This window comes from Chelon labrosus, assembly GCF_963514085.1.
Source record: "Chelon labrosus genome assembly, chromosome: 16".
NCBI classification, from domain to species: Eukaryota; Metazoa; Chordata; class Actinopteri; order Mugiliformes; family Mugilidae; genus Chelon; species Chelon labrosus.
In genome coordinates, this window is record NC_140349.1 from 20,159,134 (window position 1) to 20,176,567 (window position 17,434).

Consider the following 17,434-nt stretch of genomic DNA (forward strand, 5'->3'; position numbering starts at 1 on the left):
TCAGGCTCATGGCACTTTTCTGACAGTTTGACTATGCGTATTACGTTTAAGCAGTTTTTCACGTACATACAGAGATAGACACAGAAGAAAGACCATAAAAAAACAGGATTAGATCATGTATTTAGATTTTTCTTGCACCGGTGCCATCTGGTGGTGCAACAATGTGGTCGACAACAATGCTCCCACTACTTTACATTAGAATATTCAAAATATAATGAACTGTATGGAGTTAGTATATATATCTATATATATAGATATATATATATACATAAAGGTAACATATCAGATTCACACACACTGCAGGTGTAAATAGCTACAATGCCTGCTGCTGACATCTGGTGAAAATGACAGACAGGTTCCCTTTAAGAGAGGCTTCTGCCTGTCATTGTTGCCCAGAGCTAGCCTCCAGCGGCCCGTCCTACTGGCTTGTTACTGGAGGGATATCTGTCACAACATGGCAGCAGGTCATAGATTTGTTATTGATCAAGATTATTGATTGATTTCCCTGCGGAGGAAAAGGTGAGGGGTTAGCTGAAAGGCCTCCCACTGGGCCGGTTGCTTATTTCCCCCTGCCCCACTGACACACAAAGGCCCGCGAGAGATCGTTCATTCCCAAAGTGTGTCTTAAACCACACACGATCGCACTCACACAAATACTGTCCATCATAAATAGAAGAGTAAGAGGTATGATTCAGTATTACATTTAGAGAGGAATCATTTTAATCGCTGTAACGCAACAGCACGTGCGTTTTGTGCGAGTATTGATTCAGTGAACGAGCGCGTGGCGAGGCTTTGTTCCCACAAGCTCCTCTCGGTGTGACCCGTGTCACCTCAGGGTGGCCGGCTTTGTTGCGCAGCAGCCGGTGGCCTTTTTCTTTTGCTGCGGCGTCTTTCAGGGCCTCTGGCTGGACTCTCTTTCTCTGATTCTCTTTTTTGGTTTTCAGCAGGACAAAACCAGCAGCGCGACGAAGAACAGCGTGAACCACGGCCCGTTTCAGAACCGTTCCCCAGGCTTTTCCATGCGAGGACCACGAGTCATTACGTTTCACCTGCAGTTTGCTAATAATAACAGAGCTGTTTCACGGTTTAGACAGTGAAAATGAGCAGGCATTGGTTCCAAATACGAGCAAATGCACAGAAAAGGGACGTTAAACCGTACTTGCTCTCGAGTTTTGCTCAAGTTAAAGCAAATGTGGACACATGAAGAGAGATGAATGGGCAACCAAAGGACACGTCAAAGCCTTCACCCAGCTCTCGTTTCAAACAGGAAGAAATAAATGATTGTTTTTTTTGTTTACAATGTGTCTCTTCCATGTCTTGATGTTTGTTTGAGGTACTTTTGTGTTTCTTGGTGTTTTTTCTATTTACGTGTCATTTAGCCTGCTTTGCCTTTCAAGGCGGTTGTTTCGTGAGTCTTTGTTTTCTGTCTCCTCTCAGACATTTTGCTTTTTGGGGTCGCTTTGTGTGTGTTTCTGTACATATACGTGCGGCCGTTTTCTGCATCTTTTAGCCGAACAATAAGAAACTTTTAAGTAACTACACAGAGAAGCTCTGTGTCTCTGCTAATGGGATGACTTAGATCAAAAAGTCGAGGGGGAAAGTTTAAGAATAATCTTGTGAGCTCTGTTATAAAGACTACATACACACACAGGCGTAAAATGTAAAATGAGCCTGTAAGCCGCACTTGTTCTCGCTCGTGTGTCTTTACAGGAAGTTCCATGACTCAGCTGTGGTGAGAGGAGGGCTGCGGTCCCCCCTCCCCTCCACCAGCTTGACTAATTATCTATTAATGAGCTGCAGTGAATGAAAAGAATCCGACGTGCGCCTTTAACGGAAGGAGCTGAATCATCTCGGGCACAGACAAAGTTGGCAGATCAAAGTCTTCAACAATGCATATGATTCCACCCGTTTGTTTGTAGATTTATCGCAGACAGCGTGAATACAGCTCCCACCTCCACACACATGCAGGTATGTGCCTGAGTGTAAAACTATAGCCACAGAATTAAGTAGATCAAATTTGAATTCTTTCACCCTTTTCTTTCATTCTTTAACTAATAATAACCATAATAATAACTAACTATAATAACTAATAAATCAATTTTATTGCCCATATTTCTCTTAAACGTTGTATTGTTCAAACTTTGGGACTGTTTTGCGTCTTTGTGGTTGTTCTGTGTGACTTTGTGTTTGTGTTGTGTCTCTTTTGGGTCATTATATTTCTTCTGGATTCTTTTGAGCCTCAACATTTTAATCCCAGAGAGCCTCACATGATTAAATCAAATTAAAATAAAAGTAATAAAATGACTGTAAACGAATGCTAGCTAGAGATCCCTTCATTTGTCCCCTGATTTGCAAACAAAAACATTTAAAATCCCTTCACTTAACTCTTAATTTGAAATATTTCACCAATGTATTAATCATCTATTATCAGTTTAAGAATGGGTCCCCGAAAGGCCAAAGCTAATCCTCTAAAAACACACCACCTTCACAGACAAACCACCTTCTCCTACATTTACACAGTAATTTAAAATTCAATTCTTGATTAGATCAGACACTGAATTTTCCGATGCCCATTAATGCCGTTTTAAGTAATTAAAGATAGATAGATAGATACAGGTTTGTCCAGATTTGGACTAAATTAACAGATAAGTTAATGGACCATGACTATTTCTCATCTTTCTGTGTGGAATATCTGATTTTATTAGCCCTAAAACTACTGACAATTAGCCAAATAACGTGGAATATAGCTCGAACGGGTGCAAAAGCTCCAGATTCAAGGGTTGGTTGATGGATAAATGAATCTATTATAGTAGATTGAGGGTTTTTCTTAATGGATTATTTGCACAATTTTCAAAAAATACATTTTACCTGATGAGGTAAGTCTGAATTAAATGTTTTAATTTGTGCAACTGATTTTTCCATCCTAAAGAGATGCCTTTCAGTTAGTATTTAAAAAGCCATTCAGTTAGGTAATCCATTCATTATTAAGGCACCGACTATGTAACCACCTTACTATTCTCCAGTTTAAAAGATCTAATTGTTATTAAACTAATGGAAGTTTAAATACATCAGGTATCCAATGCAGGGACCTTGCCATGGCTTGGGTTTGATTGCACGTGTGCTGCTATTCATTACTTGGTGCACCTGGTTCTTCTCAGTTCTTTTTTCTCTTATCACCAAATGCTCTCATTGTAATTATTAATACACCTCCTGCAATGACGTGTTCCAGCAAAAGCACAATATTTTCCATTGATTCCACCTTTCTGCACGAAGCTAACATCTCTTTTGAACTATTTCTTTTCATTTTGTTTGAAACCTGAAGGTCGAAATTGAGAGATTTTTGCAGATTTACTTCAAAAAGGATCTATTGTGAAACTAATTTAGTGAATAACATGCAGGCTAAAGCCAGGGAGGATTAATCAAGTGCATTTAAAAATGTTTTCATTTAAATAATATGTCATTCAAGCACTTAGCTTAGCACTATAATACTTGGAAATACAAGTGGGATGGGCTGAATACCTTTTGTTTCCTGCATTCATCTCCGTGTGTGTGTGTGTGGCAGTGGGAGGGTTGATATCCCTCCGGGCCCTTGGGTGCAGAAGCTGCTCTCATTGGTCAGCTTGTCAATTGTTTCTGTTCCCTATCTTAAATGACATGTGTGATTTATATGCGATTTGGGAGTCACGTGGACTTGACCGAAAAGGAGCTCGGGGGTTATTAGGTAGAAGGGTCAAGGGGCTGGTGCGTATTGTGCAAGAAGAGAGCAGGAAGCAGGGAGAACGCGTTAGAAGCCTTGTGGAGGATTACACACACACAAACGCGCAGGGAAGATCCACGCATGTTCAGCATGCATTCAACCCCTTTCATGTGATACTGTCCCGGGCCGGAGCCGTCTCTGCAGGAGGCCGTGGAAACCTCCCACCATGGCAGAAGGTATGAGGGGATGCTCTGAAAGAAGCGAGGGACTGAAAGGAAGCTTTTCTTCTTCTTGCATGGTCTTTTTTTTTTTTCTTTTTTTTTTTTGTGAGAGATTGGTGGGTGGGTGTCCATTCAGACAGACCTCCACAGAAGTGGATTGGCGTGAGGGGGAGAGAAAGCATGGTTCTGTTGCTGCTGAGGTAGAGGGGAAGGGAAGACGGAGGCTTTGGCGGTGCGCTTTAACCCCGGGAATAAACGGCGGAGACGGGGATGGGCTCCGCTTCCAATCAGAGGTTCGCAGGTATTACAGAGCAATCAAACTTTAAACGTGAGAAGTTCAAACCTCTCACCAGGAGGAGATTCAGAAGTAACAGATTACATGATTTCTAATGACATCTAGTTTTGACTGAAAGGCTTTAATCCCGATGTCCTGTTTTAAAACAATAAATGATCAGCCACACAGACCCGCAGCTATTGTAATAATCGAATAACCGCTGCAAACATTCGAGTATTCTAAGCAAAAAAATATTGTTATAATAGCTTGTTAAATTTGAACAGTTGAACCTTTGTTCGACAGTAGCCCAAACTGAACACCTTGCTTTTCTTTGACTGCTTGAAGAATATATCACACTGTGAAGTGGTAAAGTATCCGATTAATCCACGATTAATGGTCTGATTAATCGTAAACATATTTCAACAATAAGAGGCGCTGGACCTCATAGGGTCCCAGGTTACTGTTTGCAATGCCATGTGACTGCAGCATACACAGATTCAAAGGATTTCGCGCATGCTTGTATCTCTTATAGAAACACATATGAAGCAGCAGAAAAAGAAAAAAACAACAACACAGGTTTAATTTGCTTTTTTCTACTGGCTGTCGTTACACAGTCCATTGTGAACTTTACTGAATATTTGGGTTTACCCGTTTGTCCGCTTAAAGTCCACTTTACTATTATAATTCATTGTCATTAATTGTCTTTTTCTGATTAATTGTGTGTACGCACAAACGTCGTTACCACGTGATATCCATGCATGACGGAAAATCAATCGACCAGTCAACTGATTATGTCCTGCTTTTTCAAAAAAAAAAATAATAATCTTATTCTTTTAGCTTCTCTAACGGTCTTATAGTGTTTCTCCATTATTTACTGTCTTTTTATTGCAAACAATGAACAATGAATGAATTCGAAAGTGTCATGCAGATCAACTGGCAATGAACACAATCGCCGTTGCAGTGACCACACGGATTGCTGTGCAGTTTTCACTTGAATCAGAAAGTATCAGTGTTCGGTGGTTGTGATTGGAATTTATTTGGCTGTCGGGCCGACGCTTCAGACGCATGCGGGCATCACACTGTATTGTCACCTGCGCAGGGGGCTGCGCGCAGGGCGAGGAGGAGGACGCGGGTCTGTCCCGGGGCAGCGGCGTCTGCAAGTGGTTCAACGTGCGGATGGGCTTCGGCTTCCTGTCCATGAGCAGCAGGGACGGGGCTCCTCTGCAGCAGCCGCTCGACGTGTTCGTCCACCAGGTGAGATGTTGCTTTGGAACCATGTAGAGCATTAAGTGAATGGCTCCGTTACAGCCTCCCGGTGAAACAGTAGTTAGGACCTGAGTGTTTATGTGTGCGTAAAGTAGATCCGGAGTCTGTGCCAGAACTCACACTTGCAGTTTTAACAAGCTGCCAAGCAATTGGCACACTGTCACCGTTAAGACTACAGCATGGAGCTCACTGTATTCTTCAATGGATCAAGTAAAAGTTATTAAACTAACTAGTTATTAAAAGTGCATAATGACCAAATACACTGGAAGCTTGCTTATCTTGGAAGAAAGAAAATAATTCAAATAGACAGCTCTATTTCACTGTTTAAAACCATTTTATTTCCAAATAGAATATGTAAAATAATGTTCATTTGTGAGTGTCAAACTGTTTTATTTGGGCGTGCCAGGCTAATGTCTTAAAGACTTATCACAGTAACTCAGCTCGAGAGAAAAGCCGGTGAATTCCCCAGATGATTTATTTTAAAATGACCTTAAGATTAACTGATATTTAAGACAACCAGGCCCGTCACGGTGTCCTACCATTACTTCACCTCACACGCAGACCTTTGCTGTGAAATGTTCTAAGAGTGGAAAGGGGGGCGGTGGGTTCAGAGCTCAAACATTTCTGTTTTAAAGGGGTTAGAGGCTAAAGCGGAGATAACAAGGCTCATTCCCCCCCCCCCCCCCCCCTCGTCCAACCCTGCTTCCTGTTATAAAGGCATTAAAGCATCAGGGAGCCCACCCAATCCTTAAAGTCTCACTCCAACCCTCCAACCCCACGTGGAACCTTTTGGCTCGGGGCTCAGGTTTCCCCGCACTGGTGCTGCTGTAAATCATCTGATGACAATGCCATGTTTATTTTAGGCATTCAGTGCGGTGTGTGGGGGTTAATTTGGTATGCTGAGGTTTGATCGCAGGAGAGATAGTCTGCGTTGTTGGTGACCAGTTAAATGAGTTACATCAGGTCATCGCAGGCTGTTCGTGTTTTTTTAACGTGGACTTTGGATCAGCTATTGTTTTCCGTTCTTATAATGGAGCAAATGTAAATGTCCTGGTAGCCTCGTGAGGATCCAGAATGCAGGAGGAAGTGTTTCTATCTGTTTCAGAAATCCTGCCATCAAAAGGTGGATTTAAATCCGCCGTACCCTGAGTGGAACCAACTCAAACCTCTAAATATTGCAAAAATGGCGTATTGGTAAAAATCAAAACGAGACAAAGTGCACTGAAAGCAGACTCGGAGAATAAATTATGTCTTCAGCGTCCACTTAACCTTCTGCTCACTCAAGTGATGTTTAAAGATCTTTGTCGAGCCACGAGGGAACCGTAAGCTTCCTCACAACAACAGAGTGTGTCTGTCATGTTTTTTTTTACTCTTTTTAAACTTTGACTGTCTCTCACAATTACCTCACCTTGTTGCATCCTCATCCTCTGCGATGGTTTAATGGCACCGACCCTCCCACCAACTGTTTTGCAGAGTTTCGATTTAAACGCGAGCTGCATTAGGACGGAAACAGCTGTGTAATTTCAGGTGCATGTATATGTTTTCAGATGATACTGTTGTCTTTGTCCTCAGCACATTGGCTTGTTAAACTGACCTCATCCCATCGGCGTCTTCTAAATTCCCCCAGCTGACAACATATAGATAGTTTGACTTGCGATCTGATGCCTAAATGTCATAATAACCTGCAAATTGTCAACTCTGGTCTCATGAGATAGTTTGAATCCTCTTTCACTGGCTGTCGTCAAAATATAGATTTGAAGGTTTCTTATCATTTTATTCTTATATAATAACCCTGATGCAATGTCTGATGCAATGAGGCCCATTACTGGGTGACAGTATGCCTCAGTGACTCAGGAGTACTCTGGACTGACTCTAACTTCGCCGAAAGTACTTTTAAATCATTTGTGAATCTCTCTTACACCAGAAACTCCCAACATTTTAAAGTTGGGGCAGACACAATCTTTATTTTTAGGAGTTTTCCTGTGAGAAGCTCCGGTTGGCCTCAGGATGTCTTAATAATACTGCTCCTAATATGTAAAGCTTGTAAAAAGTGTCAGTTATTGTCAGAAAATTGGACGATTCAACAATTAGAGTAATTTTTTCTTTTTTTTCCAGACCACACAAAATACAATAAAGCAACATTTCTGGAATGCTTGTATGTTATTCTCATGTACACAGCCCAATCAACTGATCCAACAACTGAGGCCACTTCATGCAGTGACTGTCCAGGTGTGCGGAAGCCAGAGCAAGTGTTGAAATCCGCTCTTAAGAGCTCTTTTCCATTCTTGATATTACAGTCAACCAGGCGCAACACCTTTGGTGAGAGATTGTTATACATCGTTGCATCTCGTCCCTCTCCATGGCAGAAAACACTACCCTGCAACACCAAACAGTCTAGGTAACTGGTGACATTTAAAGTAGAAAAACAGAACCTGTTTTTAACAAAGTTTAGATGGAAGCCTCGTAGCTTCAAATGACCATGGGTGATTTGTCAAAAATTCAAGATCCTTAAAACTACTAAGTCACCTCAGTGTAGGGCAGTGGTTCTCAAAGTTTTTCTGCAAGGCCTCCCTTTGTAGATAAGAATAGTTTTGGCCCCTACTCCCACTTACCAGTAAACAGTCTTTCTTGCTGGCAGTCTTGTACCTTGTCATTAAGTTGCTCCTCTGTGTCCTTTGGCACGTCATAGATGCACCTCACGATGTTTGATATAGATAGCAAAGGGAAGGGTGAAAACCTCTGCTATAATGTGTGTGTGTTTTTTGTTTTTTTTGTTTTTTTTTACACTGAGCAGTTCTATCAGCCTCGTCATATTTTCTTTTCTTTATTTTGGAAGTTGTGTTGTGCAGTTGATGAAGACTCATCCTCTGCTGGACGTTTAGCTGGGAACCCTCTCACAAACCAACTGCCCATCCCACCCGGCAAAAGCTCCATGTGCCCCTCCACTTTGGGAACCATTGGTTTAGAGATTGGGTAGATTCTTAAAATCATTACTGATAATCTTAAATGTCATTATATACGAGCTGCTCCATCTTAAAATAAGGAAGCTGCGGTGGTGTTTTTAAATGATACTGATTTCTTCAGTATATTTTTCAGTATGAAAGAATACTTTGATTTCACACACTGCAATTTACAGACAATTTCTAGATGTTCAATATGGTAATACTGCAGCAATGAATGATAATCTCACAGCTAGGTGGAAATTCTTCTTTGCAGGGTGATTTCTGAAAGCATGTCAACATCCCAGCTCAGAGTGTGTTGGTGTGTGATTTACTTTGCTCCTTCTTTCTACCTCATCCGGTTGCTATGCCAGATATGCACTCCTCCCCCCCGAGTCATTTCCCGTCATCCTCCAGTGCAGTGGTCAGCCTGAGACTTGACCAGATGGACAGATTGGTGGTGGTGGTGCTGAGGAAGCAGAGAGGAGGGGGTTGGGGTTAAGAATGCTTTGGTGGTTTGGCCGGAGACACACAAGGAGAGGAGAGGAGGAGTGTGTGATAGCCTTGATGTTTTACCAGGGCTGTTGGATTTTTTTTTACAAGGATTCCTTGGATGGTTGGCTATGTGTGTCTTCATGCAGCATTTACGCATGCATCACAAATGTTGAGCCAGTGTTGGCAACTGGAAAGGAGGTGACAACTGACACTGTAAACTAGTTTGGATAAATAGCAATTTGACTAAGAGTTGCTGTGTTCAATTCATTGTTCAACTGTTCTGCAGAGAAACCTTTGGACCTGGCATTCATGTGGATGTTACTTAGACATGTGCCACCCACTTAGACCAGACCAGGCACCCCCAACCCATAGCAATGACACTCCTTGATGGGAGCAGCCATCCCCAGCAGGATGCAGCCTGACACAGGCACACACACAAAAATGCTTTAGGAACAACTAAAAAAAACATGAAGAACAGCACAAGGCGTTGACCTGGCCTCCAAATTCACCAGATCCCAAACTGATAAAGTATCTGTGGGATGATCCACAGAGTCCCCTCCCCTCAACCCGTAGGACCCAAAGGCCCCCACTAACAACATTCTGGTACCGACACCGCAGGACACCCTCAGAAGGCCCATGTCCATTCTCTGATGAGTCACAATTGTTTTGGAGGCACAAGGGAGACCTACGCAATATTAGGAAGGTGGTCATAATGTTATGCCTCATTGGTGTATAAGCGGTTCAGCCAGGGCCACATTAGTCAAAGAAACTTATTGCATGACTTTCTGGGACCTCCCTGCTTCCCTAAGGGGTCTTTGCAGCAGCAGCAGTAAAACCCCCGGTACAGAACAGATCAAGCATCAGTGACTCAGGTGACAGACAGACAGACACAGCATGAAAGGAGGAGCTGTGATGGAGGTGGGTGGCAAAGCGTGTTGCTGAGAAACAGTAGGGAAGGCAGAATGAAGCACCCTAAATAGGCGCCTTGAATGCGATTTGTCAATGATGCTTCAGCTGAGATGTCAGCTGAGCCGTCAGCTGATATGGGCTGGCTTATCCCCAGATGATAAGAATGCCTTTAAAGTGCTCAGCGATTCTACAAATTCATAACAACTGGCCGAATCCCATCTTCTTCATGTGCCGGTTTGCATGAGGATGTAGAGATCAGACGTGATGTCTTCATGCTGCCGTCCTGGTGAACGTTTCATCTCAAATAATTCTCATTCTCTTTCATTAACAGAGCAAACTACACATGGAGGGCTTCCGCAGCCTCAGAGAGGGCGAGGCGGTGGAGTTTACCTTCAAAAAATCCTCCAAAGGTCTGGAGTCCGTGCGGGTCACCGGGCCAAACGGAGCACAGTGTCTGGGCAGTGAGAGACGACCGAAGAGCTCCCAGAAACGACGCTCCAAGGAGGACAAGTGAGTACAGTCTGAGGACGCCTGCGTTCTTTGCTAAACTGGGACTAGGAATTTATCAGGTTAGCTTAGCATTAACATAGTAAGAAGGAGGAAATGGCTAACTTGCCTCTTTCGAGGTGAAAAATATACATCTACCAACAACTCAGGTTGCTGCAACAGCAAGACTCTTCCATTCTTAAAACCACAAATTGTCTTGGATAGAATTTATGTATGAAATCTTTGTAGCAGTAAGGTTTGGCCTTACTTTTTATTTTTTATTTAGTTAGACTAACTCCTCCGGTCCAGTCTTTTTTGCTTAACTGAGCTAAACTTACCACATCACGGCTCAAGGTTGTCAGGCACATGGATTAACCACATTCACCTACCGCTGTTGCAGACACATCTGAGCTAGCCATGACAGCCAGGTTCATTCATGGGTACTGCACGCTGTTGAGATCTCTTCCGAGGCTGTGCGTATAGTTATTAGCATGGCTGCAAATGTCACTGGGATTCTGAATTACTTTGAATGTTTTTTCTTGCTTCTGGAGCGGTATGTGGAGGCTCTGCTCTGTAAGACATATGTAAAATGTTTTGACAGTTTGTCATGTGGCTGTGGCTCAGTAGGTAGGAGCGGGTTGCCCATGGTTTGATCCCTGGTACAGTGACCACAGGCCATAGTGTCCTTACACATAACACTGAACCTTGAATTCAAAAATGCAATGTGAGCCAAATCTGGACCTTGAAAAAAGGCCAGGGTCACGAATGTTTGTACCAAACATTCAATAGCACTGTTGTACTGTAGAGTAGATGCTTCAGTCTGGACTCATTCATGTCTGGCCTACATTGACATCCTGAAAGTATTTTGGTCAAAGAAATACATTTTGTAAAAATGTCTCAGCATCAACAAAAGAAAAAAAAAAACAGCAGCAACAACAACAACAAAAAGCAATTTGCCTTTAAATGTATTTTGTTATGAGAAAATTATTTGGCATGCGTTACTGTCTCCTGAAATGAAAATATTAAAATTACATTTTAAATTTTATTTTGCCTTTAAACTGAGGATAAAGTGTTATATAAAACTTTCAAGAATATCTTGAGACAACAACAATACAAACTGAAAAATTAAAACTGACGTCTGAAAACACTTTCCGACACAAGTGTACGATTACACTTTTAGAGCAATGCAGTCATCTGACAGAAAACAAAAAAGTGTCCTCCTGAGTAAATGTTGGCTGAGCTGGTTCAAGAGCTGGCCTGTTCTCTCCCAGCACTCCTCTTTCTTTTGTCACCTTCTGCGCTGACCACAGTGCAGTTTCATCAGCTCGGGGTTTGTCACTTTATTATGAAACAAAAACAAATCAAAGGCCATAAATGAAGTTGTGAATGAATGCAAGTGGAACAAACTAATTTAGATGCGACCGCCGTCTTTGTGAGAGCGTATCTCGGCAGTTAAGATCCAGAGAGGCCATTAATTTGATAGGATCTAGTAGATTTGGCCATATTAATCATGGCTGCCAGTGATGAAATAAACCCCACATCTTGCCGTCTTTAAATACCTGTTAGATGTGATTACATTCAGATGTTTTGTCTTTTTCCTCTAACTGGCAACACAAATGCTAAGCCGGCCGTTAAGATCTGACGGGGTTATTAATGTGATAACATCTTATTAAGCTCAACTTCATTAATCATGGCGGCCGATGATAAAAATAAATCTGCAGCTTCCTGCCTTTAAACAGCCACTATAGGTTTGATTGCATTCACATGTTCCCTCTTTTCTCCCAAACATAAATGTTGTATTCAGAAGAGGAAGGGATCCTATCCATTTAATTGATAACAGATGTAGGTGCCCGAGAGAGGTCAGAGGTCACCACCGCCATAGCAACAATGGCGTGTGGTGTGCAAATATGGTGGAAGGGAGGGCAGGGGGAGGGGTGGTGAGCGAGCAGGAGGGAGTCAGGGTTCAGAGGTCAGCGGAGTATTGAAACAAAGGAGGTCCCTCTGCCGCCCTCGTGGCCACGCTGATCAATACCAAGCCCTGATTCGGGGGTGGGGGATATTTAGCTGTGAGACGATGCATCTCTGCCTTTCATCATGTTCAGGGAAAGGACCAGGGAAACTTATGTGCCTGCTTCCAATGAATATGTAGCTCAGCTACATCAGAAATTAAACTTTGATCAAAATAGCAGAAGTCTGCAGTGAGTCTGCTGAAAGCTGAAACAAGGACAACTGGACTCGTAGAGCTCCTTGAAGACGTTTCACCACTCATCCAAGTAGAATTCTTCATTTCATTAATCGCTAAAAGTAACCATAGTAACTAAAAGTAAATTAATCAAAGTTTCTATGAGGACGAATCCAAAGTTAGTAAGAGACAAATGGTTGACATAGTAATAGGTAAAATCAGTTTAATCATCTACCGTTCATAGCTAAATGGTTGAAAGTCTTTGCTAAATATTGATAAATGTGTGAAATATGTAACTGAAAGTAATTAATAGTTAGCTTAATGCTACTAATTGGATGAAATTGTTAGCCAAATATTATGGGTGCATACTTACTGGACAAAAATAATGGAGGAGGCATTTAAATGGTTAAAGGTAATGAGCAACTAAAAGTCATAATTATTTCATTAAAAACAGTGATTAAATAGTTTCAAGTGATTGAGAAAGCTGGTTAAATGGATGTCTAGATTATTAGCATTGGAATAGCTAAAAGCAATGGATGGAAGTTTAAACCGACACCTAAAATGATGGCTATCAATAGGTTACTGAAAAACTGTGAAAATAGAATCATCAAATGGCAGAGAGACGCAGAGAGAGACCAGCTGGTCATCTAATCATAGCCTTTAAAGAACCACTTCCTGTACATTTCTCTGGAAATTGGTCGTAAAAAACAAAGCACTAGAAATATTTATATTCAGTCAGTTTAACAAGGGCATGACGTGACAGATTCCTGTTGCGGAGTACTGGCCCCAAGAAATAGAAGTCATGCCATACTAACAGAAAAATCCAAACTAGGCAAACAAAGAAATCCAAAACTCAGTACCATGACAGAGACTGGTTGTATAAAATTAAACTTAGATGTTGCTTGCTTTTAAAATGAAGTGTATCAGTCAGTCGTATTCCACCGCAGTGTTAAAAATCCAGTCTTTTTGCTGAAGCTACACCACAGGGATGATAAGATAGAGAGAAAATGATTGGAAACTTTGGAAGAGCCCCACTTTATTTGAGTAAACCCAGGCTGTCTGTCCCTCTTATTTCAGCTCAGCTTTGGAATACATTTTTTTGGTAGAGCATCTCTAACATTAAAATGTCACCAGGACCAATAGCAATTCCAGCGTAGAGTGAAGCGACTGAAGGGTGAATTTTACTGGACAGACTTGTATAAAAATGCGATAAGATGTGTGAAAAAACATGAAACATAACATTCACGGTGAGGGGATCAACAAAGGACGTAAGAAACTTAAAAGAAGAGAATTTAAGAGAACGCATTGGCGCTGTTGCTATGCTACATATCAGTTTTCACATGTGATGTTTGTGTAAGCAATTCTTCACGTCATGTGATGTTTAAGGCCCCATTTGCTTAATCTGCTCATTATACTTGAGAAGGGGAGCCAAGGGAAAACTCAGGGCCTAAAGAAAGGCAGGTTGTCCATACTCCAAAAAATCAATGGCGTGTGGCGGTTTAAGCAGCCTTTGTGTTACACTGCCCACTGCTTGAGCCTCTTTTGTTTGACTTGGCCTGCCCTAATGGATTCACCAACGGGATTTCACTTACCTTCTGATCGTTCGATCTATGGCTCACGGTATACAATTAGCTACAAAGTCAACAGCCTTCTGTTGTTTTTCAGCGGAACTGTATATTGATGGTCTGGTTTGATGTTTTAAATGTCGCTGCTTTTAAAGCCGCACTCCTCAATGCTTTATTAACGTTAAACACAAGCAGCCATGTGCTAGTGAACACAGTAGACACTGATGTCGGACACTGTAGCGTCTTTACAACACCATAATATGTCGCGGAATATGTCAAACACTATAATTTTTACGCTTATTTCAATCTCCATCCTGAAATTACTTAAATAAACATGAAAAAAAATAAACCTAACAGGTATATTTTCATGAAACACCGGTATGCTTTTCTTTTACACATGGTCATGATTTTACATCAGTTTGACATTGTGATGCACGTGTATCGATACCAGAATCAGGACGTCTTCATGGCTCCATTTCTTGATCATAAACCCTTAAATATAAGAAAACAAAATGAGATTATATGAATTAAACCCTTTCAGTACAGTATGCATATATCATGATGAGAACAACAGATCAAGTTTTAACCATTTAAGCATTTAAGCATTAAAGCATTCCTTAGAAAATCACCAATTTGGCAGAAATCAGCAGTGTTTAATCTCCTCACAGCTGCTCTCCTCTGGGCGTGGCCTCGGGAATCTGAAAGATGGGAATGTGCTGCCCCCTAGTGGATGGATTTAACAACACCACAAAGGAGGATGTTGAGCTGGAGGCTGTGATAGTTATTAAATGGACTGTGATAATAGTGTAAAAGACTAGTATTTAATAGTATAGTACTGCCACTATTCTGTTCTAAAACACTCAAAGTCTTCAACATCATTACGCCATAACTAGAGACTAATAATTAGAATTAATTAACGGAATAAATTGCAGAGATTGCATCAATAAAACAACTAGTTGCGAAGGAAACAAAATGTTATTTCATCATTACTTTTATCCATAGTAACAGAATAATTACTTTTACCAGACTTCATTTTAACTTATTTTTCATTTATATGGTTATGTCCTTTTTATTTATTTATTTACTTACATTTTGTGTATTACTATTAGTATTGTTTATGGGCATATATTAATATTTAGGAGTACTTCTTACCATCCAGATTTATTTATTTATTTTTTGTCATACGTAGATTTCTATTGTCCATATTATTTCCTATTATATATAATTAGGGTAATATCTTTTACACTTGTCCTTTCAGATGCTACAACTGTGGAGTTCCGGGCCACCATGCCAAAGAGTGTCAACTGCCCCCTCAGCCTAAAAAGTGCCATTTCTGCCAAAGCATTTCCCACATGGTGGCAAACTGTCCGGTCAAAGCACAGCAGCAGCAGCAGCAGCAGCAGCATTCATCAACAAGCGCTCAGGGAACGGCCCCCTCACCGAGGGATGATGAAGAGGAGCAAAGTCAGGCCACCCTCTGAAAACTAAGCGGATGATTCAGGGAAGCTGTCAGGTTTTTGACTGGAGCTTATAGAGAGAACTTCCTCAGGGTTTTATGTATTGAGCAACCGAGACATCCCAGTGGTGTTGATGTGAAGTGTTGTTCTATAGAGCGATGACAGACATATCCACTGTGAAATTTTGTTTTTTGTTTTGTTTTTCTGCCTTAGATAAGTGTCCTAGCTTTGGAATGAAACAATCAGACTAACTGTTGATACCTCCATGCTGTAGCATAGTAAGTCCCAGTTTGGACCAAATGACATTTGTCTCGGTAAACAGAAGCTTTTTACAAAATACAAACAAGTATTTCTGGTTTACATATCTCTAGAACACTGTACACATGCAGGGTGTGTGTGGAGTTCTCACAAGGAAAGGCTTGAACGATCTATGGGTAGCAGATATCTGTCTATAAAACCTGCATGAATGTAATAATGAACCTTTTTTTACAGCAGATGTGTTGGCATGACCTAACAGGTGTAATCACTAACACTCATAATGGCTGTATTCCCTTTTGGATATCACCTGATTACACCCTGGTGTTGAGCAGGATACACATCTGCTGTAAAGACTATATTTTAGTTCACATGATAGAGGAAAATGCCGAAACTTTAGGATAGTTAAGAAAAGTGAAGAAACACAGAAACAGCATTTCACTGCCAGGGGATTTAAAGTGTGAAAACATAGACCGATCAGCCACAACATTAAAACCACCTTCCAAATATTGATCAGTTTGGGATCTAGTGAATTTGGAGGCCAGGTCAACACCTTGTGCTGTTCTTCATGTTTTTTTTTGAGTTGTTCCTAAACCGTTTTTGTGTGTGTGCCTGTGTCAGGCTGCATCCTGTTGGGGATGGCTGCTGCCATCAAGGAGTGTCATTGCTATGGGGTGGGGGTGTCTGGTCTGGTCTAGGTGGGTGGTACATGTCTAAGTAACATCCACATGAATGCCAGGTCCAAAAGTTTCCCAGCAGAACATTGTACTGTCATAAGATGGTCAATGTTATTTACTTTTCCTGTCAGTGGTTTTAATGTTATGGCTGATCGGTGTACATTCTCATAGCATGACAACCTAATATCATTACTTTTTCCTGTATTGTTGAACATTTGATCCTAAGTAGCCTTGTCTTGTATTTATGCCCAAACTGCATAATGAACAACCCATCATGAATGTAAAGACAAAAGGACACTTGTCCTAGACTGCCAAATGCTTTACTGGTATTCTAAGTATTTGTGTGAGCCAAACAGGAAAACATTTTCAGGTAGCATAGTGTAATGTGATTGTCACAGAATAAGTGCCATAACCCCCACGCGTCAGTGGAGTCCATGAGAGCTGCTTTCAAATTCCATATTCCGTTAGAAACTTCACCACACTGTGTTTTTCCACTAGTGCTGTAATTTACAGTACGTCTTACCTCCCAAGTTGCCATTACACTTTTTGAACTTATATGCAAGACCAGTGTTGATTGTATGGCAGGCTTCGTCTGCAAAACTGTATTGATCCCAAGGGAATGTTTTACACATATACAGTATTTCAGGGATTTCTTCTTAACAATACTGACTCAGTTATTGTGAAACTCAGATATCTATTTTCTTGTTGTTATTTTTACTTTTACTCATTCTGCAAGAGATATAAGAAGGGAAGATTTTTTTTTTCATACTAACTGTGTTTTCAGAGGTGTTCTCCCTGCAAAGTCTGTGCACCTTCTCAACCAGTCCTGTGCAAAGCTTTGCAGCATGTCACAGCTGTTTCAGCAAAGTTTATTCTCTATGCAGAAAAAAAAAAAAATCGATAGTTAAATTTTAATTTATGCGCATGTGCCACTGCTTTCTTGGAAACCTCTTGGTAACAGTGTATGCCTCCAACACCAGGATGCACCTTGTTCTATGTGGTGCTTCTGAG

The 17,434-nt window shown here is 41.2% G+C and overlaps 1 protein-coding gene across 1 annotated transcript; it reads left to right on the forward strand.

The window, feature by feature from the left end:
• Window positions 1-4,188: 4,188 nt before the first annotated feature.
• On the forward strand, window positions 4,189-15,515 carry LOC311501085 (protein lin-28 homolog A-like; the record flags this gene model as incomplete). Its single annotated transcript, XM_084562745.1, has 4 exons — window positions 4,189-4,219; window positions 5,292-5,446; window positions 10,133-10,311; window positions 15,293-15,515. The coding sequence occupies 4 exons, from the start codon at window positions 4,189-4,191 to the stop codon at window positions 15,513-15,515; spliced, it is 588 nt and encodes a 195-aa protein (XP_084418871.1).
• Window positions 15,516-17,434: the final 1,919 nt, after the last annotated feature.